Consider the following 26,710-nt stretch of genomic DNA (forward strand, 5'->3'; position numbering starts at 1 on the left):
CATTTCAGAAACAAGTCCTGTGGATAGACGAGGTAAAAAGAGCGCTTTGGCCACAATGATCAAAACTACGTGTGGAGAAAAAAGGACATAGAATTTCAGGAAAAGAACATCTCACCAACCATTAAGCATGGGGGTGGACCAATCAAGCTTTGAGGTTGTTGCATCCAATGGCACGGGGAACATTTCACGGATATAGAGAAGAATGGATTCTATGAAATTTCAACAAATTCTTGATACGAGCATAACACCATCTGTAAAAAAGCTGAAGTTGAAAAGAGGATGGCTTCTACAAACGGAGAATGATCCAAAACATACGTCAACATCCACAATAGACTACCTCAAAATGTGCAGCTGAAAGTTTTACAATGGCCCTCACAGTCCCTTGAACTGAGCATCAATGAAAATCTGCAGCTAGACCTCAAAATAGCAGAGAATGCAAGACGACCCAGGAATCTCACAGAACTGGAAGAATTTTTCAAGGAAAATGTATGAAAATTCCTCAAACAAGACTTTTCTCTGGCTACAAAAAAGCATTTACAAGCTGTGATACTTGCAAACGTATTAACTATGCAGGGTGCCCAAACTTTTTCATTGGTCCATTTTGCAATTTTTAAAATGTAAAAGATGAAAATGTACATTTTTTTTTTTTTTGTGCCTAAACAGGAAATTTGTGATCATTAAACTTTATTTCTGCGCTCTTTAGCTTCCTTGGCAACTAGATTGCAAAGAGCCGATGCGTGGCTGTGTCAGCCAGGGGCCTGTTGAAGGCCCCAAACGCCGTTATCTTGGACCTATGAAGACCAGTAGTATTCCTGTATAAGGCCAGTCTCGCACGTTCAGATAATTCCGGTACCGGAAAATCGGTACCGGAATTATCCATGTCCGTGAGCTCACGTAGGCCATCCGTGTGGCACACGTGCGGCACACATGTGCCGCCCATGTGCCGACTGGGTACCACACGGAGCATGCAGGAGACAGCGCTAGAGATGAGCGCTGTCCCCTGCATCTGGTGCTGAAGCCGCCATTCATATCTTCTCTCCAGCAGCGTTCGCTGGAAAGAAGATATGAAAAATCCTTTTTTTTTTTTTTTTCGTGTTTAAAATAAAGATCCCTGTCCCCACCCCCCCCACCACTCCCTGTGCGCCCGCCCGCTGTTAATAAAATACTCACCCGGCTCCCTCGCAGCGTCCTCTCCTGGCTGCACCTTCTCCTGTATGAGCGGTCACGTGGTGCCGCCCATTACAGTCATGAATATGTGGCTCCACCTCCCATAGGGGTGGGAGGGGGGTGGGGACAGGGATCTTTATTTAAAACATGAAAATACAACAAAAAAAAGGATTTTTCATATCTTCTTTCCAGCGAACGCTGCTGGAGAGAAGATATGAATGGTGGCTTCAGCACCAGATGCAGGGGACAGTGCTTATCTCTAGCGCTGTCTCCTGCACGCTCCGTGTGGGACCCAGTCAGCACACGGGTGGCACACGTGTGCCGCACGTGTGCCACACGGATGGCCTATGTGAGCTCACGGACACACGGACACGGATAACTCCGGTACCGATTTTTTTCGGTACCGGAATTATCTGGACGTGTGAGACTGGCCTTATGCAGTATACAAAATGAGCAATAAAAAAAATTTAAAGGTTTGAAGTGTGGTTCCTGTCGTGTACAGTGGGAGTTAATTCAATCTTCAGATAGTTACAGCATTCTGTAATACTGTAGATAAGCCCCCGATGTAACCTGAAAGGTAAAAACAGGTTATATTATACTCACCCAGGGGCGGTCCCGCTGCGGTTCGGTCCGATGGGCGTCGCGATCCGGGTCTGTTGCCTCCCATCTAAATGCGATGACGTCCTCTTCTTGTCTTCACGCCGCAGCTCCAGCGCAGGCATACTTTGTCTGCCCTGTTGAGGGCAGAGCAAAGTACTGCAGTGCGCAGGCGCCGGGCTTCTCTGACCTTTCCCGGTGCCGAAGCCGCGGCAGAAAGACAGGAGGCGCTGGACCCGGATTGCGACGGCCATCGGACCGGACCGCAGCGGGACCATCCCTGGATAACTATAATATAACCTGTTTTTCTTACCTTTCAGGTTACATCGGGGGCTTATTTACAGCATTACAGAATGCTGTAAATAAGCCCCTGATGCCGGTGGGCTTAGCTCATATATGATTTTTGGGGTGACAGATTCCCTTTAAGCTTACTCCAGATCTGGATTCACAGCCACACGTCTCAGTACTGCTCTATAATGTCTTTCATGCTGCTGCTTCTGTGCGTGCTACAAAGAGCATCCAGTATCCGTATACCAGCTCAGGGAGCACCGAAAATTATAGAGAGATAGCAGAGGGGAAAACTGGTGAAAAACGTAAGATACAAGTCATTTATTGGTCAGGAATAGTGTACACACATAAAGTTAATAATTTCAGCATTTTTATATTGTCTCCTGATTCCAGTACAATAGGCATATAAATATGTTACCAATCCAGAGATTTATGCAGCCGAAGAAAAATCTGCGCAGCACATGATCACTTCTGACAAAAGTACATCCAGCCAAAAACTGGCAGGCGTCTCACCAGGGGGCCCCCTCGCAATGCGAGAGGCACTGCTGTAATATCAATCCCCTGGAAGCCCATAATAGGCAAAATACAATGATTAAATGCTTAGGGGCTCGTACAGACAAGCATACTAGACAGACGTGTGCTGTCCAAGTAAAAATTGCACAGCACACTGATCAATGTTATTCAGTAGGGTTACATAGATTACTTTTTTTTTTCACATATACCAAGGGTCATGGTGAAAAAAAAAAAAATAATAAATTCAGCATGCTCTATTGTCTCTCAAGGCTCCTACGGGACTGCCTATACAAGTCTATAGGTGCGTAAATTAAAAAAAAAAAATGGATGCCATATGGAACATTCTACTAAGCCGTCTATGTGGTGGTTGGTGTAGACTTGGTCTCCACACTATATAAGCCAGCCCTTTGGTGATTTTTTTTTTTGTATACTTAATAAAGACCTGTTGATGGCGAAATAAAACTTTTCCTGATTTTTGAAATTCATCACCTGGGATTGGGCGCTGTTTTCTTTCTATTTTATGTCGCTGATTCTCCAAGTGGGTTCCTTGGAGCTGAAACGAGCGTCCACACTTAGTGAGTGCTGTCAGCCCTTCTCTTTGGTGTCAGTCATTACATGTCTCACACTGATAACACCTCCTTTAATTTAAAATAAGCTCTGGAGGTAGATTCTCGGGGAGATCTATGTCCGGCCCATAGATCTTAACAGCTCATTTAAATATTTAGAAAAAAGTGTATTTCTCTGGAATAAGACATCAGATCGCAGATATCAATATATCATTTTATTCAGCTTCCTATGACCTACGTGCCCATATAGATGGCTTAGGAAGGTTGATCCCGCTGACAGATTCCCTTTAAGGCTATCCACTGCCATTGTACTGTAAATACTTGCAGGATTTTGATGGCAGCCTGGTCTAATGTTCAGATCTCTGTGTTAGGTGGCATGTACAATGTCTGGGATTCTTGGTGAAGTGTGGCATTCCCTGCTGTTCATATGTCTCCCCATCCCATGCTATCTCAGGACGGACTTGTTCATTCATTAGAGGGTGCAGGCACCAGGTTAAGCGGAGCTCACATATCTGAGTAAAGTCCATGATGTAGGTGGCTGACCACGGGACTCCTGACTAGTGATGAGCGAATATACTCGTTACTCGAGATTTCTCCAGCACGCTCGGGGGTCCTCCGAGTATTTTTTTAGTGCTCGGAGATTTAGTTTTTCTTGCCGCAGCTGAATGATTTACATCTGTTAGCCAGCATAAGTATATGTGGGGGTTGCCTGGTGGCTAGGGACCCAAACTCGCCAGATTCATATGTGCTGACGTCCAGTTAGGAGACTTGCAGCCCATCCGTGTTCGGTTCATGAATGTCGGATATATTAAGCCAGTCTTAGGAATACATAGTGCAAAAGAAGATTATTCCCACTTGTAATCCTCCGCCTCAAAGACGTTCCCAACCTTCCCACTTTGGGGGTGGTTGCCATACAGACCGCCCCTTTGTGATGCGCTTTGCTTGATTTTACCTCCAGAATCACGGATCTTAGCATGTATAAATAAGGGGGTAACAAAAACTTTTTTTTTTTTTTTTTTTTATACATAACTCATTTGTCGAAAAGAAGTTTTCATAAGTTCGCGGAAAACAAAAAATAGTAATAATAAGTAATGGGCTCGTTTATTATCCTATTGAGTGCTCTCTTTCTCTCCAGTGACTGGAGACCACACGACAGACCAATCCACCGCCGTCATGTAGTCATATTTCTTTACAATATCCTTTATAGGTACCGTATTTGTGCAGTTCTCACGTATAAGGCTTATGTGCTGTGATTAGAAGATGGCGAGTATCATGTCGAGGCCATGACCATAACCACACTGCTCTTACATTTCTCTCCATGTGTTTCACTCTCTCAGCTACATTCATGAATTGGTTATTTATTACAACTCTCCTTTTCCTCAAGCTCTTGGACTTTGAATTCTTAAGACTCCTGTAAGTTTTTTTTTCTTCTTTGCATTAACCTTTTTATTTTCACATATGAGGCAATAGCGAGTGATAAATCCTGTCCTGCGAGATAAAGCTGCATACAATGTAGATGAAAAGATTTGATAGGGCTGTAGGAAAGAGAGGAGAATGTATTCAGCGTTGTGGCTGACGTAATAAAGGGATATATTTATTGGCTATTGTATTGTTAGAATTGCCTAGCACTTTTGCATGTTTCATGGTATTACAGTATGGTTTCTATACTGTAGCAGCTCGTGGGACGTTGCCATGTGATATAGATATACTGCAGATTTTATGTCTCAAAAAAATCAGAAGTATATTAAAGGGGTTGTCTCATCTTCTTCTTAAATGGGTGAAATTGCAAAGTTGCATATAAAAACAAGCAATTTTGCAATCTTGCCCCTCTTAAAAATCCCCCCGTTCTTTATAACGTAAAGGACTTTTTTTTAAATTATTTTGCTTGTTACCTAGATTACTGGTTACTAGGGTTGAGCGACCTTTACTTTTATAGGATCGGGTCGGGTTTCACGAAACCCGACTTTTTCAAAAGTCGGGTCGAGTGAAATCGGCCGATCCTATAAAAAAGTCGGGGTCGGCCAAAACTCGAAACCCAATGCAGTGCATTGGGTTTCCATGGTTCCCAGGGTCTGAAGGAGAGGAAACTCTCCTTCAGGCCCTGCGATCCATATTTTAGTGTAAAATAAAGAATTAAAATAAAAAATATCGCTATACTTACCCTCTGACGCGCCCTGGTACTAACTGGGAACCTTCCTCCTTCGAATCAGCGCTTCCAGGACCTTGCGGTGACGTCGCGGCTTGTGATTGGTCGCGCGGCCGCCCATGTGACCGCTCGCGCGACCAATCAGAAGCCGTGACGTCACCGAAGGTCCTTCAAGCGCTGATTCTTAGGAAGGAAGGCTGCCGGAAAGAAGCAGGGCGCGTCCGAGGGTGAGTATATTCCTATTAGGACGTCACCGCAAGGTCCTGGAAGCGCTGATTCGAAGGAGGAAGGTTCCCGGTTAGTACCAGGGCGCGTCAGAGGGTAAGTATAGCGACATTTTTTATTTTAATTCTTTATTTTACACTTAAATCTGAATTCCGATACCAATTCCCAATATGTTAAACATATCGGGAATCGGTATCGGAATTCTGATTCCAGATTCAGAAGATCGCCGACTTCATGGCCGACCCCACACGGGGGTCGGGTCGGGTTTCATGAAACCCGACCTTGCCAAAAGTCGGCGACTTCTTAAAATTACCGACCCGTTTCGCTCAACCCTACTGGTTACCTCTTCAGTCTATAAGGCTACGTGCCCACGGTCAGTAATCGGCAGCGCTTTGGACGCAGCACGTGTCCGCTCCTTCCTTCCAAAGTGTTGCTGGCTTTTGAGGCAGGTGATTCCGCATGTGTTCATTGAACCATGCGGAATCACCGTGCCCAATACATTGGACGGTGATATTTATCTTGCGGAAATTGAGCGTCTCTGCAAGATAAATAGACATGCTGTGGTCTGGAAAGATGGGCTGCATGTGCGTATACGCAGGTAAGCCGGAGGCATCCATGCACGCATAGTGGAGATGGGATTTCTTGAAATCCCATCCACTATGCTGTAACATTTGCCCGCTGGGGGTTGGACACTGTGGAGGTACGCAGCGTTCAACCCGCAGCGTTTACAGACTATGGGAACATATCCTAAGAGGTGACTGCCTAAGCAAGGAGCACAGCACTTACAAGCTGTGTGCTATAGAGCTTGCAAGCACTGCTCTGAAGCTGGCTGGCACATCCAGTGCTTCTGAGATAAAGCCATGTCTCCTTGCAGTATTAGCGAGCGCACAGAATGTGCCAGGGTTCATGACTGGTACTACTGTACGTGTGTGACTCCATATCCAGGCCTCCATTAGTTAATAAATTTGATTTCCATTGATGATTTTTGTGTGATTTTGTTGTCAGCACATTCAACTTTGTACAGAACAAAGCATTCAATGAGAACATTTCATTCATTCAGATCTAGGATGCGTTACTTGAGTGTTCCCTTTATTTTTTTGAGCAGTGTATTTAGTACCAGTCATGACACTTATTAGTTGGCCTGAATTATTGTGTGAGTGGGGTTCTTTGTCCTATGTGGAATTTGTCTTGTTACTTTACATCTCTTACTTTGTACATGTCACTGGTGCCACTTCTAGGAACATTCTGTTTTGGTATATGTATGTCTTTTGTATTTAAATCTTTTTAAAAGTATATTTAATAAATTGTTAGCTTTTATGAGACCTTTGTGTGCACTCGTTTTCATATGTAGGTTGGTAGATTAGTTTTGGAGTGTGTCGCTCTAATATTTTCCTTTTTGTTTGCTCAGTCTTTGTGTTGGTAATCATTATGTGGATACTTACGGTACCTTCACACTGAACGATATCGCTAGCGATCCGTGATGTTGCAGCGTCCTGGATAGCGATATCGTTCAGTTTGACAGGCAGCAGCGATCAGGATCCTGCTGTGCCATCGTTGGTCGGCGCAGAAAGTCCAGAACTTTATTTCGTCGCTGGACTCCCGCAGACATCGCTGAATCGGCGTGTGTGACACCGATTCAGCGATGTCTTCACTGGTAACCAGGGTAAACATCGGGTTACTAAGTGCAGGGCCGCGCTTAGTAACCCGATGTTTACCCTGGTTGCCAGTGTAAATGTAAAAAACCCAAACACTACATACTTACATTCCGGCATCTGTCCTCTCCGGTGCTCTGCTTTTCTGCACTGTGTAAGCGCAGCGGCCGGAAAGCACAGCGGTGACGTCACAGCTGTGCTCTGCTTTCCGGCCGGCGCTTAGTGCAGAGAAGCAGAGCGCCGGAGAGGACAGACGCCGGAATGTAAGTATGTAGTGTTTGTTTTTTTTAACTTTTACAATGGTAACCAGGGTAAACATCGGGTTACTAAGCGCGGCCCTGCGCTTAGTAACCCGATATTTACCCTGGTTACCAGGGGACCGGCATCGTTGGTCGCTGGAGAGCTGTCTGTGTGACAGCTCTCCAGCGACCACACAGCGACGCTGCAGCGATCGGGATCGTTGTCTAGATCGCTGCAGCGTCGCTAAATGTGACGGTACCTTTAGACTAGACTAATCACAGCTGGCCAACACACTAGAACCAGTATGCTATTTTTGCAATAAACTCTGCATTAGTTTCTGCATTTTGGGGCATTCTGCACGTATGGTCATTTTGAGCATTCTATATGCATGGTAATTTTTGGAACATTCTATATGCACGCTTATTTTTTGAGCATTTTATATGAAAGGTCATTTTTTAAGCATTCAGTATGCACGGTAATTTTTTGAGCATTCTGTATGTACAATCATTTTTGGAGCATTCTATATGCAAGGTAATTTTTTGAGCATTCTATATGTATGCTCATTGCTTATTTCTTGAGCATTCTATATGAAAGGTCATTTTTTAAGCATTCAGTATGCACGGTAATTTTTTGAGCATTCTGTATGTACAATCATTTTTGGAGCATTCTATATGCAAGGTAATTTTTTGAGCATTCTATATGTATGCTCATTGCTTATTTCTTGAGCATTCTATATGAAAGGTCATTTTTTAAGCATTCTGTATGCACGGTAATTTTTTGAGCATTCTGTATGTACAATCATTTTTGGAGCATTCTATATGCAAGGTAATTTTTTGAGCATTCTATATGTATGCTCATTGCTTATTTCTTGAGCATTCTATATGAAAGGTCATTTTTTAAGCATTCTGTATGCACGGTAATTTTTTGAGCATTCTATATGCAGTCTTTTTTTGAGCATTCTATATGTACGGTCAAGCAACACATTAACTACACATATAGTCATATTACCTGACAGCAGCTTCCCCTCCCCCCACCCTTTTTTTTCATGCTTTATACTTTTTATTTTACATTTATCTTTACCTTTTGACATGACACGTGCCTCCTTCAGCTTTTTGTTGCATATCCACTGCCGATATCTTGATGTGTATATCTTGCAATAAAATTTTATATTTATGGTTATTCATTAATGTGACCACATCTCCGTTTTCTGTTCTCTCTCGTCTTCCTTGTTAATATACCGAGTGTCCCTTTCTTTCATGTTCATTGTCCAATACATATATGTACACTTAGTTAAGATATATGCATTTAAGATTATGCATGTAACATAAACTTCATATACATTATCATATGTACATGCACGTATATTTGTTGCCTTTGATACTTTTTTGTACTTAAACACACAATTGTTGTTGTTTTTTTAACATGGGATTTTTCCTGTTCCTCCTATAAGCTTATAGAGAAAAAAACACACAATTCAACATCGTCTTTAAATGCACAGAGCTCTTGAGTTTTTATCAAATCAAATACATTTTGCAAGGACTGTTAAACGCAGCAGATTTTCTGCTCAAAATAAAACAGCAGTGAAATAAATGCAGCATTTACGCAATGTGGAAACATGGTCTTGGTTTCCTTTTATACTCTGTGGACATTCGTTTCGAAAGTGGAATATTTTTTTTTTGTGACTCAGCAGGAAGTTTTTGTTTTGCTGTGTTTTTATAGGTTACTTATGTCCCTCATCGATTAATACAGGGACATGCTAAGGTGCTGACTGACGGTGACCTCATGGTTTCTCTTAGTCATGTGAAACCATTTTCCATCTTTGCCACATTGTCATAGACTTGGTCACATCTACTTGTGAAACCATTTACTTTAGAGCTTCCGGCTTTGTGTCCAAGTATGTCCTTGGAGGACAATCCAGGAAGGAAAATCTCGGCTAATTGCCTTCAACTTGGCCAGAGAGGAAACTCTGCTGACTGTCGTGCACGCTCCCGAAACTGTCCGGCTATTGCAGAGAACAGATTCTAATCTATTATGTGATTACTGAAATGTTTGTGGTCAAGAGATTTTCCCAAATTACCGTATACATTTATAATAATGGCACATATCCTTCGCATCGGGGGTCTGTGTGTAGCTTCTTCAATTACCGTAAATCCTTTTTTGGCACTTGATTACACTTGCAAAGTTACTTCTGTTCTGGAAAGTAAACCGTCCCATTGTGATCCATGGGTCTTAGTAAAGACACATCCTTGGAGATCTCTTAAGTTATGTTACATCTTGATATCAGATCCTATATTCTGTTTGGTGACCAGGAAAATTGCCCACACGGAAAATTGGCCACACGGAAAATTGCCCATTGCAGCATCACAAAGTTTCAGATCCATGATATTTGAGGTGCAAGGTGAAGAATGCCCACAGAAAATTGCCCACAGGCTGAATTATAGGTTAAATGCTCTGTAGTACAGGGGAATAGTATATGCATGTATACATGAGATGCTCTGCAGGGCAGAAGAATAATAAAGAATTTCTGCGGTGCCTTGTGGGCTTCCAGGACCATATCTATCTCAGCCCGCAGCACACTGCTTTTGGTGGGCTCCCACTGAGATGATAATGTATTAGATCTGACCTGCAGTCCCATGTAACTCCACAGATAATAGTGATTCTTTTGCGAGTACTGATAGCAGTGATGGCTCCTCTGGGTCACACTGCCACTGGTTCTTCATGTGCTGCTGTTCTGGGCTGGTGGGAGGAGTAAGGCAGAATCAGTGAGAGATGAGAGCAGACTAGATCTATCTATTGCTGATAATGACAGACTGCTACAAACCACAGATCTTCAGCATGTTTGCAGTTTTGCACTAGGTCAGCATTAAATCACAAGTTGATCACACATCATGTGAACATCCTCACCTTTCACCTCAAATATCATAGATCTGAAATTTTGTGATGCTGCAAATTTCTGTGTGGGCAAATTTCTGTGTGGGCAAATTTCCGTGTGGGCAAATTTCAGGGAACCGTTTAGTGGAGGTGATTGCTGATAAAAGGGGGTTGACTTCTTCTGGAGATGAGTCCACCTTAAGTGACGACCTAAAGATCTTTAAATGGAGTGGCAGCGCACATGCTTCACCGCCACTGCATTAAAACTAATTGTGCTTATGGGAGTGAAGAGGAAATCATGTCTTGGGGTCTAATGATTAACACCCAGCACTATTTTTTTTCTTTTTAATAACTAATTTTTAGATTTTTACACATTTGGTCATCCATAAAACACGGTCCGAGTACAGATCATGATACCCAGACTGGCCGGCGAGTTTTCTCACCTGATCGTGGTAGGCCTCATATATACTTATTCATTGTTGACTATGTTGGTCAAAAAAGTTTTGTGGTTATGTAGCCCCTATTTTTGTGTTTGTTACCTTCTATCTTTTCTAGTTCCTTTATGTAAAAAGACGAGTATTATAGGAGCGATACAATTATTAGCAAACTAGAATAGTCTTTCTGTTAGCCAATAAAGGTATAATTTCTAGAACGCTTATGTATATTTTGATATGGCACTTGAGTAATGGGCGTTAAAAGGGTTTTCCCATAAAGGAAAATCAAGATTTATTTGGTGTTTTTCTAAATTCCATAGAATTGAATATAGTGGGACGCACAATGCCACATCTACATGTATTCTCTTCTTGGATCTAGAGGACGGGGTATAGTGATTATTTAAGTTACTTTTGTTATCTTTTTGAGTGTTTTTGTTTGGTAACTACCTTTTACTGTGAGTGTGTTTAAGTTGCAAGAAAAAAAAGAAAACATTTTTTTAATGTTTTGGCAGAACAGACAATGGAACTTTAGGGCTGGAATTTGCTGAACTCATTGGAACGGGTTGTTTATATCTGAGTCAGTGGAAATATATTTCATGCACCGCGGGGAATTTTTATTTGCTTTGTCTTGTTAGTAGTAGTATTACATAAATATTTTTGAGAATAACCCTTCAGATGTCACTTTCAGTTCAGTGTATTCTTTTCGAGAGTGCACAGAACCACAAGTTGTCACTTTCTGTGTATATGTAATAAAAATCTTCATTGTTTCTATCCTGTAAGTGTAGGGTCACGCCTACAGAATTCAGTTGTGGTTAGTTTGCGGCACTTTGTATTTTAGCATTTGATACTGTGGATCACCAGCTCCTTCTCACTATGCTTCGCTCCATAGGCCTCAAGGACACAGCCCTCTCCTGGTTCTCCTCCTACCTCTCTGACCGCTCCTTCACTGTATCTTTTGCCGGCTCCTCTTCCTCTCCTCGTCCCCTTACTATCGGGGTTCCGCAGGGCTCAGTCCTGGGCCCCCTCATCTTCTCTCTATACACTGCCCCTATTGGACAAATAATCAGCAGATTTGGTTTCCAGTACCATCTCTATGCTGATGACCCCCAATTATACACTTCTTCCCCCGACATCACCCCTACCCTAATTCAAAATACCAAGGATTGTCTGTCTGCTGTCTCTAACATCATGTCCTCCCTCTATCTGAAACTAAATCTCTTCAAAACTGAACTACTTGTGTTTCTCCCTTCTACTAAACTCACTCTACCCAACATCGAAATTACCCTGGAGGGTTCAACCATACCTCCCAAACAGCATGCCCGCTGTCTTGGGGTCATATTCGACACCGAACTTTCCTTTACTCCCTATATCCGATCACTCACTCGCTCCTGTCACCTGCATCTTAAAAACATCTCCAGAATCCGACCTTTTCTCACCGTAGAAACTGCTAAGACTCTTATTGTCGCTCTCATTCATTCTCGTCTGGACTACTGCAACTCTCTTCTAATCGGTCTCCCTCTTTCCAAACTTTCTCCTCTCCAATCCATCTTGAATGCGGCAACCAGGGTCATATTTCTGTCCAACCGCTTCACCGATGCCTCCATCTTGTGCCAGTCATTACACTGGCTACCCATTCGCTACAAGGTCCAGTATAAACTCATCTCTCTCACCCACAAAGCTCTCCACAGTTCTGCACCGCCTTACATCTCATCTCTCATCTCCGTCTATCGCCCTACACGTGCCCTCCGTTCTACAAATGACCTAAGACTAACATTCCCCGTAATCCGAACCTCGCACCTCCATCTCCAAGACTTCTCTTGTGCTGCGCCAGCTCTCTGGAATGCACTTCCCCAGACGATCAGACTGATACCTAGCCCCGACCTATTCAAGCGCGCTCTGAAAACCCATCTCTTCAAACAAGCCTACCACATCAACTACTCAGTAAACTAATTTTGTCCTGTTCCCTCCTTCCAAATATTATCTGCATGTGAATCTGCACCCTACTACTCATCTGTCTCCACACCCTCCATGCACATGATAACTGCACTTGATACTTGACTATTGCACTTAAACACACGGGCTGATGACCAGATCATGCAGCTTTATATGAAAATCCCTATTTATTATAATTGCCAGACCTGAAATAACAAGCACTTTTCACCTATTGTGTCCCCCCATTTCCTTGTAGATTGTAAGCTTCCAAGCAGGGACCTCACCCCTAATGTCACTGTTTAAATTGTCTTAACTTATACTGAATTTATTGTCTGTACATGTCCCCGCTTAATTGTAAAGTGCTGCGGAATATGTTGGCGCTATATAAATAATAATAATAATAATAATAATTTTTATTAGCTAAAGTTAAATACATGTTTAATGTATTTGTCTATATTTGCCCCGTATTCACATGTAAAGCGCCATGGAATAAATGGCGCTATAAAAATGTATAATAATAATAATAATAATAAAGTACAACTTTTTTTTTTTTTGTTCCATGCAAAAGATGTCTAATGCTAGGTTGTCATTATCAGACATTCACGAAAACCGCCACATTTTTGTGCTTGTCCTAAAAAGACACAGGTCCTGATTCATCATTGCCTTTGTGTTGTTTGTGTATTTGTTGTCTACTTTTGCATCATTTTTGTGCCTTTTTAAGTCTTATTTTATACGTGCTCACCTGTGTTTGTTTTTTTTATTTTTGGTTTGTTTTTTGCATTGTGAGTGGAGTTTAGCGATTCCAAATGTTTTTGCCTGATTCATCACTTGTGACTTTTTAAAAAGTTGTTAAACTTTGCTCAACTGCATTACCGCCTCCCCTCCCCCCACCCTGGTGTATTTTTGAGCACACCAAACTTTTTACACATATGCCTATGTGCGACTGTTGGTGCCAAAAGTCACAAAAATAACAGTTCAAGGTAGAAAGAAATCCTATTTTTAACTTTATGCCAAATTCATGAACCACATGTGTCATTTTGATAAATTTTGAGCTCAAAACGACAACTAATATCACAAAAAAGGAAAGGGACTTTGTCAGAATCCAGTTTTTCGAGGGAGTTGAAACCCTAACAAAGAGCTGAGCAAAAAGCACTGTATGTGTGTGAACGTAGCCTAATTTTCAGGCTACAATCTTCCTTTTTCAGACACCCTATTTATTTATTCTTTCTTCTTATCTTTTCATCATTTTTTGAGTATGTCCAGTTCTAGATAATGTCACAGTTGTGCCAAATTTTAGCCACTCCTGTTGACTTCAGTGTTCCATGGTATATCTAAGGCCGGTTTCACACGTCAGTGGCTCCGGTACGTGAGGTGACAGTTTCCTCACGTACCGGAGACACTGATTTCAATGTGTCTACGTGAGTCAATGTGTCACTGCACATGTCAGCGTGTTTTCACGGACCGTGTGTCCGTGTGCAAAACACGGAGACATGTCAGTGTTCGTGGGAGCGCACGGATTACACGGACCCATTAAAGTCAATGGGTCCGTGTAAAACACGTACCGCAGACGGACGCTGTCCGTGTGCCGTGCAGGAGACAGCGCTACTGTAAGCGCTGTCCCCCCATGTGGTGCTGAAGCGGCCATTCATATCTTCTCTCCAGCAGTGTTCGCTGGAAAGAAGATATGAAAAATCCTTTTTTTTTGTTTTTTTGTTCTCGTGTTTAAAATAAAGATCCCTGTCCCCAACCACCTCCCACCCCCTGTGCGCCCCCCCGCTGTTAATAAAATACTCACCCGCCTCCCTCGCAGCGTCCTGTCCTCGCCGCACCTTCTCCTGTATAAGCGGTCACGTGGTGCCGCCGATTAGTCATGAATATGCGGCTCCACCTCCCATAGGGGTGGAGCCGCATATTCATTACTGTAATAAGCGGCACCACGTGACCACTCATACAGGAGAAGGTGCGGCGAGGACAGGACGCTGCGAGGGAGGCGGGTGAGTATTTTATTAACAGCGGGGGGGGGGGGGGGGGCGCACAGGGGGTGGGAGGTGGGTGGGGACAGGGATCTTTATTTTAAACACGAGAACAAATAAAAAGGATTTTTCATATCTTCTTTCCAGCGAACGTTGCTGGGGAGAAGATATGAATGGCCGCTTCAGCACCAGATGCAGGGGACAGCGCTTATCTCTAGTGCTGTCTCCTGCACGCTCCATGTGGTACCCAGTTGGCACACGTGTGCCGTACGTGTGCCACACGGATGGCCTACGTGAGCTCACGGAGACACGGACACGGATAATTCCGGGACCGATTTTTCTGGTACCGGAATTATCTGGATGTGTGAGACTGGCCTAATGCCTTGGGGAAAAAAATGTGTACCCTTCTCCTGACTGATAACTTTCAACAATGAGATCCCTTTGCTGTGTTATCTGTTTAGGGATCATGGATTTTGCTATAAAATGCAACTAAGAAAATTTCAGGAAAATCCTACTAGAACTGTTAAACTGTTTATATGTAGTTAATCAGTTTACTCCAGCGCCACTGCAGCTGAAGGCTTCTCCAAATTCATCAAGAGGTGAACGCTTCTCAGTGAATTTAGCACATCTTACTCCAGCACCCTGTTCATCAAGATTTGCATATAAAACACCCTGTCCCTTGATTACAAGCTCCTGCTTACAGCTACCGTCCAGAGGACTAAATTGAGCTTAATGCAATCTTTTGGACCAGAGCTGCACAAAATGTGTCCATGTAGCCCAAACCAATACGTCAATCTTCTAGGGTGTCATCATTATTTTCCTGTTAGGTCTGAATTGTATATATATACCGTAGCATCATTTTATTGGTTAGCTATATTAGTGGGTGGTAAATAATAGTAAACATGGTCTTTATTTTTCATTTGAATGTTTTACACAATGCTAAACAAATCAGGGCAGTAAAGAATATTGCTCTTATAAAAACATTGGATAGCTGTCATATACACGTTATGAGCAGTTGGTTATAAAGGTGTGTAACATAACAGTGCACAGTAATTGTAAGAACTGCTACGTGAGTTGGAGACGTCCAGAACCAAAGCAATCCCAGGATGAGTCGAAGCAGAATAGCAGGGCTATAGATCCTCTCCGTGTACAGTGCGGGCAAAGGAAGACAAACCTTTCAATGGAGGAGAGAGAAAAGTTGAGTCATCAATTACCATTAATTGGAAGTGATGAAGTCTCTGCATCTATTGGATAAGAGTCTCTTGATTCTATTTGTCATGGCTAATTACTAATCAAATTTGTTAAGGATACTATGACAATCTACAAGAAAAAATCAAAGGCTGTGTAGAATGAGAAAAAGCTGATGGCTCAGTATAAAACATTGATGACAACGTCCCATAAGGGCAAATTCTGTATACTGTGTATGCAGCTAGCTAGGGCAGGTAGAAAGGAGCCAAACTGCTTCACTTACCAGTATGGTGGACTAGATGTTGCAGTGTGTAACTTGCCTGTCCTGGCTCAAGGGCTGGGCTGTTGTTCCCCTTTGCTGCTACCATCACTGCTGAGCCACAATTCAAACCCAGCTCTACTATCACTGGGATCTGCTACAGTTTCCACAAAGTGTACCTCCAGGCACAAAGCTTTCTCTTCCTGAGCACATACTTGGCTCTGCTTTAGCTGCATACACGGCTCTGCTATTCCAAGGAGCTGTCAGCTTGGATATGCCAAGGTGCCTGTCTGCCTTCTTAACTCCATTGTTCCAAAATACCAGTCTGCACACTTGGCCCTGTTCTATAATGATACCAGACTACTTTTCCAACTCTATAATTCCTTGCTGTCTCAGAAAACCCTTGTTACTTGAGTGCAGGATTTTCTTTTAGCCTGCTTTAGTCACCCTCCCCAGGTTCACCTTTGAGTCTCTGCCACTTCTTCCGGTATCTGTTATTATCTGCAGCTCTGCAGACAATCAGTAAAGGTACCTTCACACTCAGCAACTTTACAACGAGAACGACAGCGATCTGTGACGTTGCAGCGTCCTGGATAGCGATCTCATTGTGTTTGACACGCAGCAGCGATCTGGATCCCGCTGTGATATATCTGGTCGGAGCTAGAAGTCCATAACTTTATTTCATCGTCAGGTCGGCATTAGTGTTGAGCATTCCGATACCGCAAGTATCGGGTATCGGCCGATATTTGCGGTATCGGAATTCCGATACCGAGTTCCGATATTTTTGTGATATCGGGAATCGGTATCGGGATTAAGATTCATGTGTAAAATAAAGAATAAAAATAAAAAATATTGATATACTTACCCTCGGACACGCCCTAATTGTCACGGCTGCAACCGCCATGCTTCCGTTCCTAAGAATGAGCGCGTTAAGGACCTTCGATGACGTCGCGGCTTGTGATTGGTCGCTGAGCGGTCATGTGACCGCTTAGCGACCAATCACAAGCCGCGACGTCATCGAAGGTCCTTAACGCGCTCATTCTTAGAAAGGGAACCATGGCGGTTGCAGCCGTGACAACCAGGGTGCGTCCGAGGGTAAGTATATCAATATTTTTTTATTTTTATTCATTATTTTACACATGAATATGGATCCCAGGGCCTGAAGGAGAGTTTCCTCTCCTTCAGACCCTGGGAACCATAGAGGATACCTTCCGATATTTGTGTCAAATTGACTTGTATTGGTATCGGATATCGGCGATATCCGATATTTTTCGGATATCGGCCGATACCATCCGATACCGATACTTTCAAATATCGGACGGTATCGCTCAACACTAGTCGGCATGTATCGTCATGTTTGACAGCAAAAGCAACGATGCCAGCAAATGTTTTACATGGAGCTAACAACCAGCGAGAACGATAAGTGAGTCGCCGTTACGTCACTGGATCGCTCCTGCATCAATCTGGAGTTGCTGTGTTTGACGTCTCTACAGCGACCTAAACAGCGACGCTCCAGCGATCGGCTCGTTGTCTATATCGCTGCAGTGTCGCTGAGTGTGACGGTACCTTAAGTTCAGTGGCTCTGCCCAAGTTGATGGCACAAGCCTCTCGGTGTCACTGAGCTCACGGATTCCGGTAGTCTGTCGACATGACGTCAGCGCTGCAGACAATAACAGACACTGGGTGCAGTGGTGGAGTCTCAGCACCGGATCGGGGAGGGAGATTAAGGCGGTGTTTTTTTTCTTCTTTTTTTTAAACAAATTGCAGGCCGGGGATAGAGGTTTTCCCATTAAGAAAAAAAAATCCCTTTTAAGACTGCAGTGAATAGTCTAATCTAATTCCGGAGATAGATTTCGCCATTTGGAATGTGACAGAACGATCCTTTTCTTTAGTCCCTGGATGCGCCACCTGCATACCTCTCATAGCTCCTGCGGCATAATCTGAGGACATTTTGAACAAATATGCATTGTGTACCCTGAGGCAGGAAACATTTGTGCTCATCTCTTATGTGACTGATGGATTTTATCACTCACCCGGATAATTTCCTTATACTAGGCACTAATACAAGGCGGGTTAAGTTTCATCGATGGCCAACTAACCGCGAGAAGAGTAAAGGAGGTGCGTTACCAGGGCTCCGTATAAAAGAACGATGGCCTGGGACTGTTCAGCTTCAAAAGTGAAAAATCTAGATGCTAAATGTTGTGGGTTTTTACTTTTTGGAAAGGATATGAGTTCTGTTGTCCGTGTCTTGTCATTTCTCCAATCTTTTTGTGGCTATGGGGGATTTACGCCAGGGGCTACACCGTGGCGAAACACTCACAGGGGATAGCACGGTCTGTTTGGGGAATGGTGAACATTAGGGTGGATCTTGACCTTTTTCCTTCAGATGAGATTAGTGTTATCAGGACAATGATAAGAGAGCTGTGGAAATCCTGACACATTATTGCTAACCTGTCCCATAATATCATGTGCTAACGTGTCACGCAGCTCCGATCATTTGCTGGGATCTGCAACATTCTTGCTGTTTGATATGAAAAATGTTCAGAAAGCCGGTTTACCATGTTCAACGTTAAGTTTCACGTGGCTCCATCATAGATCTACAAACGGGGTCGCCCGTTGTTTGACTGTGTTCATGTAAAGTCATGCATTTTTCATCTAGAAATATCGAAAGACGTTTCATCTGTACTTCTCCTTATCCCATCCCTCTGGCGGTTGGAGGAAAATGTTTTTACATCCATATGATATGTGCATGGCTTCTGTTTTTATACTTCATTAAAGGAATTATTCAGGCCTTTTTTTTTTCTTTTTTGGCGATGGGACTACGAATGTAACAGCAAGTAGTTTTTTTTATTAAACTATCCTCCGGTTCTGCTTTGCGATGATCCGGCTCCGAGCAGTCATGGACCTCTCCTACTGGCAAACTTTTGCTTGTGGTGACGTCAAGTTGACAGAGCAGTTTCTTCTCTTTCTCTCTACTCTGTATATGTGGCATCACTGGCGACATCATGCTAACTGACAGCTGGCTCCCCGCTGCCTAATTGCGGGGAGCTAGCTGTCAATCAGCATAACGTAGGCAGTGATGCCCCAAAGAGAGAGAGCAGAAAGGGTTGTTCGGTTGATGTAGAAACCAGAGAATAAGCAACCTCAGCTGGGACAGATTGCCCCAAGTCAGAACTGACAGGTAGTTAAGTACCTGCTGGTAAGGGTTTTTATTTATTTTTTTGCTCCATTGCTAAAAATAAAAACCCAAAGTCCTGGATATTCCCTTTTAATAAAAAAAAAATATGAAAGGTTAAATACAATATCCTATGTTAAAGGGGTTATCTAATTTGGGAAAACGTTTTTCGGCTGCAGTTAGTTAAATACAGATTGTGCTTTACTCACCCTCCCAGGTGAGTCTCTGCTGCTGCTTCAGGTGTCTGACATCACGTCAACCTAACTGAGCTTGGCCCGAATGGACAGCACGGGCCGCAGAGCCGTCGCGTCGACAGGGGTACCGACAAAAACAGAAACTGGGAGCAGCAGCGGAGACTTGGCTCTTGTCCTGGGGAGGGTGAGTAAGGCACAGTTTTTTTTTTTTGGTTAGTTTTTCTTAAAATGTACCTAAGAGTAAGAAACTTTCTGAAAACCCTTTTAACTACTACAGTGGATCCAGTAAAAATGTAGAGTGTACATTTGACATTTGTTTTTTTGTTTCATTGAACTAAAAAAAAAAAATCATTCGTCCAGAAGCGTTTCCTTTTATATATGCGGCAGATAGGAGAACTAATGCACTGCACAGTGTACGGTCAGGATGCTATGCGTTTTGCATCCTGGCAGTAAAAAGACGTAAACTGCACTTGGCTGATTGAGACCTTAGTGAAAAATCTAATTAATATTCCATTTGGATGCGGATTAATCTCTCATGCATGTGGAGATGGAAAGTGTAGGCTTTTATTGGAGGGGTACGTCAGTCTGTAGGCTTGAAGTACACGTCCAGAGGAAGGCTCAGCTGTAATGTGAACGCGGCTGAACTTGCCCTAAATAAACCCATCTTCTCCGGGGATTGCTCTTCTACTCTATGAGCAGTTTTCTATTTCCCTCTGTTACCGTACAATCATTATTCTGCCGAGCTGCGAACTGCTGAGATTCCGGGTATCTTTACATTTCCATCATGCGATTCTCCAGGTTACAATCGATCTTCTGACGTGAAGCCTAAGATATAAATAATTGGATCTGTCCCCATAACACCATAGTGGCGGCAAACCCAGAAAGCAAATATTGACTATCGCTCACCATCTGGGATAGGAGAAGATTATTAAAAGTAACTAAACAGCGTGACAACAAGGAACATAGTTCAGTAGCCATCAGAGGCCGAGAATCCAGAAGACGCGGGGTCAAGGACAGGCTGAGACTGTAGGATGACTTGTCTCCTCACATCACAGAGCTGGAGTGGTCACAGCCCTGCCCAGTGTCCGGCAAGGGTTACAAGCAGAGAGCTTGAAAACTGGAGCAAATTGATGCACAAAGTATATTAGGAAATTGCCAAACTTTTTACTGTATAGCTATATTTTACTTGCTGAGGCTGGCGCACTATTTAAAGGGGAAGCAAATGGCCTAACTTTGCATTATAATGTGTTTTTTTATTTTTTTTATTTATTTATTCTGTGAGAATATTTGTTATTGCACTTCCTCCTCCACAAAATCACACACCACAAATTCCTGTGTGATGTAACAATACAACCGCATTAGTTTACTTATCTGCAAGCTTATAATTATATGTCTACTGCCCCCTGCTGGGGGAATCCTATGTCCAGACACAACTAGGCTTCATCAGCAGAGGGCAGTATGTCAGGTGCTCTATTGTAATGGCCTATCTTAAAGGAGTAGTCCCGGCATGTGCACATCTAGTCGGCACATGACCGCATTAATTCTTATTGCATAGTTGCAGTGATGAGCCCGCCAACGCTTGGCACTGGCAAAAATACAACCTCAAGCCTGGAAAACTCCTACCGTCGATTTATATTTTTGCTGTGTACTTTGTTCCAACTGTGCCTGTTCTCATTCTTTAGGTTGCGTTCTTATAGTGAGTTTTTGATGAAGCATCTCTAGACCCATTGGGTAAATTAAGTTACTTGTGCTTTTTTTAATGCATTTTTTTTTTTTAAAGAAAGGTTTTTATTGTGTTTTCAGCTGCAATTTTCATTTTCTCTTGGTATGTAATGTTTTAAATAAAACTGCGTTATTTTGGAAACTTTCTATTTCTGAGCTTTGATAAAACTTGATTAATATGCCTTTGGACTTTGGAGTGGCCTAGTCAAAGTCCTGACCTTAATCCGATTGAGATGCTGTGGCATAACCTTAAGAAGACTGTCCATGCTCGGAAACCCTCCAATGTTTTTGTATTGCAACAATTCTGCAAAGATGAGTGGGCCAAAATTCCTCCAGAGTGTTGTAAAATATTCATTTCCAATTATCGCAAACGCTTGATTACAGTTGTTGCTGCCAAGGGTGGCCCAACCAGTTATTCGGATTAGGGGGCAATCATTTTTTCACACAGGACCCTGAAGGTTTGGATTTCTTTTTCCCTTAAGGCTTCTTTCACACTTCAGTTGTTTGGCGTCAGTCTGCTCTGACATAGTGACGGATCCGTCACAATTGTTGGGAAAACGGTTCTAACGGATCCGTTTTTTTGACGGATCCGTTACTTGGGGGTTGTCAGGGAAAAGTATCTACTTTTTGGAGCATGCGCAATTGGAAAAGTGGATTGGAGCGGCGGATCCGCCGAAATAACGGTCGCGACGGATCCGTCGCCCATAGGCGGCCATTCTATGGAATGGCGGATGTGACGGATCCGTCGCGAACCGCCATTTCGGCGTAGACAAAAAAAATGGCGGATCCGCTATTTGAGGAAAATGGCGGTTTTAGACTGACGCCAAAAGACTGAAGTGTGAAAGAGGCCTAATACTAAAGACTGCATTTTGTGTTTACTGGTGTTATCTTTGTCTAAAACTTTAAGTGAGACAAACATGTTAAAGAATAGGAAATCAGGAAAGGGCAAACACTTTTTCATACAACTGTAGATGTTATTTCCATAGAAATTGTATAAAAATGTATTTTTTTTATTATTATTTTCCTATTGCTCATATAGAAAAATGGAGCTAAAACTTTATTTTAATAAAAAAAAAATAATTATTTATTCCACTTTGTATTAGATCATTTGAAGCACCTGAAGGGTTAACAGTCCAATTAAAGACTATTTTATAAGTGTATAGGAAGTGCATTTAAAAAAAAAAAAGAAAATTGGAATTTGTGGTGGGCTTCTAATATATTTACCTTCTGCACTTGAGAAATGAATCGTCCCCTAAAAAAAATAGGTTTCTGAAAGTTTCATGAAAAGTTGTAGCTATACTTAGGTTGTCTATTGTTACAAAAAAATAATTATCTGCCATTGCCTTAAGTGCTGCCCCAATGATATTGTTTACATTTCTAGTGTATTTCAGAATTTTAGGGCCAAGTTGCAAACTGGGCAGTTTCCTAGGGTTCCCAAAGAAGATGATTTCAAAGAGCCGTCTAAGGCTGTGTGCACACTTTCGGTATTTGCAGAAAATGCTTCTGCTGCAAATTACTAGTGTTGAAAAACGATGCGTAAAATCTGCATGATTTTGATGTGGGTCTTTTTTTTTTTTTTTTTCATTTTATATGGCTGAAATACACTGAAAGAATTGATATTTGCTGCAGGTTTAAAAAAAAACAAAACAACTTTGATGGTTCAGATCTGTATGGGAAAAACCATCGTCTGCAGGAGACTTCAGAAATCTCATTCACTTTGCTGGTGTTGTAAAACGCTGCTGCTTTTTTTTTTTTTTTTCTCTGGCACAAAAAACGCATGGGGTGGACGCAAATTGTGAACAAATCTTAAGAGTGGAGCTGGAAAACATTTTGTTTTATGGCCATTGCAATAGTTTGCAGGGTGCTCTCACATTGCATGGCGGGGAAAGCACTAGAGATAATGGTGCAACTGGTAAATTACACCTGCTCTGGGCGCTGTCTCTTTAAGGCACGGGAGTATTTCTCATGCACTGTATGGCAGTATTATTTGGACACTGAATGGTGTTATGGGCAATATATGGCAGTGTTCCTATACATACATGCATGCATGGAAGAGACCTGTCACTTACTGTCAGCGGGTGGAGAGAAACCACTGAGGACCTGCCTGTCTGACTAGTTCCCGTATGTTTGGTTTTTTTTTAACCCTACAGTGTCAGACATACCTGACTGAGATCATACAGCCAGTGCCTGATCCACGCTCATCGCGGATCATATGTCAGCTGTATGGTTCCCTTCTAAAGAGAAAAATAAAGAGCATTTTGACTTTGCACAAAGTTCATCAAACTGTGTGTGCCATTGTGAAAAATTTGGTGCAAAAAACCTCAAATGCCACAAGACAAACCCACAAATGGTAAATTGGGCCATTAGGTTTGTGTCTTGATCACAAAATGTGTTTTATGCTTTTATTTTACTCACTTATAAAGCGCCATTAATTCTACAGCTCTTTACATACATTATCATCACTGTCCCCATTGGGGCTCACAATCTAGATTCCCTATCAGTATGTCTTTTGAGTGTGGGAGGAAACCGGAGAACCCGGAGGAAACCCACGCAAACACGGGGAGAACATACAAACTCCTTGGTGGGATTTGGACCCAGGACCCCAGCGCTGCAAGGCTGCAGTACTAACCACCCTTTTATTTGTGCAGTTTTCATTACTGCCCCTAGTAAAGAGAATATATAGAGGGGTGGGGAGGGTAGAGGAATGCAGCGTGCCCCGTGTGGTCTCCTTCTGGGGGGGTAGATTTGGTGTAGCGCATTACGGCTCACTCTCGGAATGACAGATGTGTATCGGCCCCGTGATGTGACCAGGTTTGGACGCTGGGGTTGTGGATACTTAGGTGGCTTTTACTCTTCTGTTTATGTAGCTGCAATATAAACGGTGAGGATTTTATTCCAGGGAGTTTAATGAACGCAGGCACTCATCTATCCATTAGGAATCTGTCCAGAGTAAACCTGATGCACCACTGGTCTCAGGAGACCGAATGTTTTGCCAAGAAATATGTGAAATGGAACATCTCCCTGTCTCCAAAAAGTGGGAAATAATCAGAAAGTGGCCACTTCAGCTAAACCTATAGACATCTGTGCGGTTGTCCTACACAACCAACGCTGACCTTCACTGGATTGTGTATCTTCTGTAGGGTGCACCATGGCTCCATTCCTGCGGATTGCCTTTAACGCCTTTGAATTGGGACCTATGCCAGGACAGTCTGAACAATGCCAGCCATTCTGTGCCGTGAAGGTGAAGGAATCCCTCCCTACAGGTAAGAGGAGAATTGACTTGTTGCTCACGAGTTAACCCCTTCCATTCTAGACTCTTATTATCCGTGCCAGGCTTCTTGTTGGTTCCCATGACTTTTTTTTTATTTTGTTCCGAAACCTTTGAGGTCCATGCATGCGTCATACTAGGCACTGATTTATCAGCCCAATCTTGGCAGGTGTCCCAAGGTATCGGGGCTGATTCAGAGACCCTCTTACCTCATAAGGAGCAGTAATCTATGGATGATGTTAGTCGTCCAATAGTCTCCATATATTACATCTACACAAAAATATAATCATGTATGTAAAGAAAGGATGCATGCAAGAATATTTTTTTTCCATTAAGATTTTTACGTACCAGTTAGCCATAACTTTAAAAAAAAAAAAAACCCTGCCTAATATTAGGCAAGCCGCCCTCATGATTCCACTCTTAACTCATTGAAATGTGGACTCTACAAGACCTGTGAAGGTGTTCTGTGGTGTTTGGTACCTTGACTTTAGCAGTCAGATATTATGTCATTGGAAAATGAAAGTTCAGTTTAAATCAGGTTTTAATGTTTAAACATTTTTAGACATTTTTTTTACAAATATTTTTTTCTTATCACAATCTGTATTTAAATTTTTTTTTAAAAATCTTGGTGGCGATGCACTGATTCAGACACCATCTTTTGCATTGAAGCATCTAATGAGCAAGTGCAATTTTTTTTTTGGTAGCTGTGACATCGCCTGTCGTGATTGGTGGATCTTTTATCAGCAGTGTATAGAGTCGTTGTAATCCTGTCTGTAATGATAATGCAACTGCTGAAATGTAGCAGGAAGAAGGAGCTTAAAATGTGCTAAAAAAAAGTATATTACTTACTGGTAATGTGTTTTTACGGAACCCATGACCGCACCAACGAATATAAGGGTGCTGTCATGGGTGCCAGGAAAACACGTATATTACTTACCGGTAATGCGTTTTTATAGAACCCATGACCGCACCAACGAATATAAGGGTGCTGTCATGGGTGCCAGGAAAACACGTATATTACTTACCGGTAATGTGTTTTTACGTAACCCATGACAGCACCCTTATATTCGTTGGTGCTGTTATGGGTGACAGGAAAATATAAAGATTTCTTTTGTTAAATGCAGAGTGTGATAATGAAATACAGTTGCCAAATATGCTTAAAAATACTTGAACACAAAAGCCTGATTTAAAAAAAATTGGTCATTTTCTGAAATTATGTTCTCTTTTAAGTCCTGTAAGTTGCGCGGCGAGGTCTCTGTGGATCAGACTTGAATTTCAAGGAAATCCCACAGATGCTCAATCAAGATTGAAATTCTTGTAACGTTGAAGCCAAGTCGTCACCTAAAACTCTTATTCCTGAAACAATGTTGGCAGTGTGGCAGGGTGTATTATCCGGCTAAATGAGGCCACTGCCATTAAGCCATAAAGGTGCAGTAACATCCACGTAAATTGTAGGACACAAGATGTCTTCCCAGTACAACACTGACCAGGCAATCAGACTTCTATTTCCAGCTTGCTTTCTTCCTATAATACATCCTGGTGCCATCTCTTTCCAAGGTAAATGACACAACGGCCGTCCACATGCTGCTCCCCGTCTCCTTGGTCTACCTCTGGGGATCATGTGCCCATTCATGGTGGTGCAGATTAATTAGTATAATGCCTGGTGTTTGTCTCTGTTATGAAATTAGCTGATTTATTAGTTAGAAGAAGGAAAAAAAAAAAAGAAAGTATTAAAAGTGCTAAAACAAACAAGTGTTCAACTTTGAACCAAAGACATCACCTTCTGTAGTGGACAGAATTCAGCACGGGCTCTTACACTAAGTAGATAAGTACATAGGAAGCTGCAGTGCAGTGACTTCTGAATTATTATTATTATTATTATTTTTTTATCACAGGCAGCAATGCATCTTTTTTTTTTTTTTTAGCAGACCATGGGTCTTTGTTCTCCTCAAGGAGCCATAAGTTTTGTTATTTACACCTTTTATCTGACTCTGCTCCAATTTTCCAATTACGGTAGTAATTTCTGTTTCATATCCCGTATGTTACAGAGAAAGGAAAGACCCTTGTCCAGAAGAAGCCCACCATGTATCCAGAATGGAAGTCTTCATTTGATGCTCACATCTTCGAAGGTCGGGTGGTCCAGATCGTGCTTATGAAGGCGGCTGAAGACCCCCTCTCTGAAGCCACAGTTGGGGTGTCTATGCTTGCTGAGCGCTGCAAGAAAGGAAACGGAAAAGCGGAGTTCTGGGTATGTAAAAAAGCAAAACAGCGGAGTAATGACCTGGTTACATTAGTGGGAT

General features: G+C 42.5%; 1 protein-coding gene across 2 annotated transcripts in view; it reads left to right on the top strand.

The window, feature by feature from the left end:
• Positions 1-26,710, top strand: part of LOC138647687 (protein kinase C delta type-like) — a 63,224-nt gene that overhangs the window by 11,295 nt on the left and 25,219 nt on the right. For both annotated transcript variants that reach the window (XM_069736880.1, XM_069736881.1), the window contains exons 2-3: positions 24,283-24,405; positions 26,459-26,658. In XM_069736880.1, coding sequence (XP_069592981.1) covers positions 24,291-24,405; positions 26,459-26,658 — 315 coding nt within the window. In that variant the 5' untranslated portion in view covers positions 24,283-24,290. The remainder of the gene's footprint in view (positions 1-24,282; positions 24,406-26,458; positions 26,659-26,710) is intronic.

Source organism: Ranitomeya imitator, chromosome 8 (assembly GCF_032444005.1).
Source record: "Ranitomeya imitator isolate aRanImi1 chromosome 8, aRanImi1.pri, whole genome shotgun sequence".
Taxonomy (NCBI): Eukaryota; Metazoa; Chordata; class Amphibia; order Anura; family Dendrobatidae; genus Ranitomeya; species Ranitomeya imitator.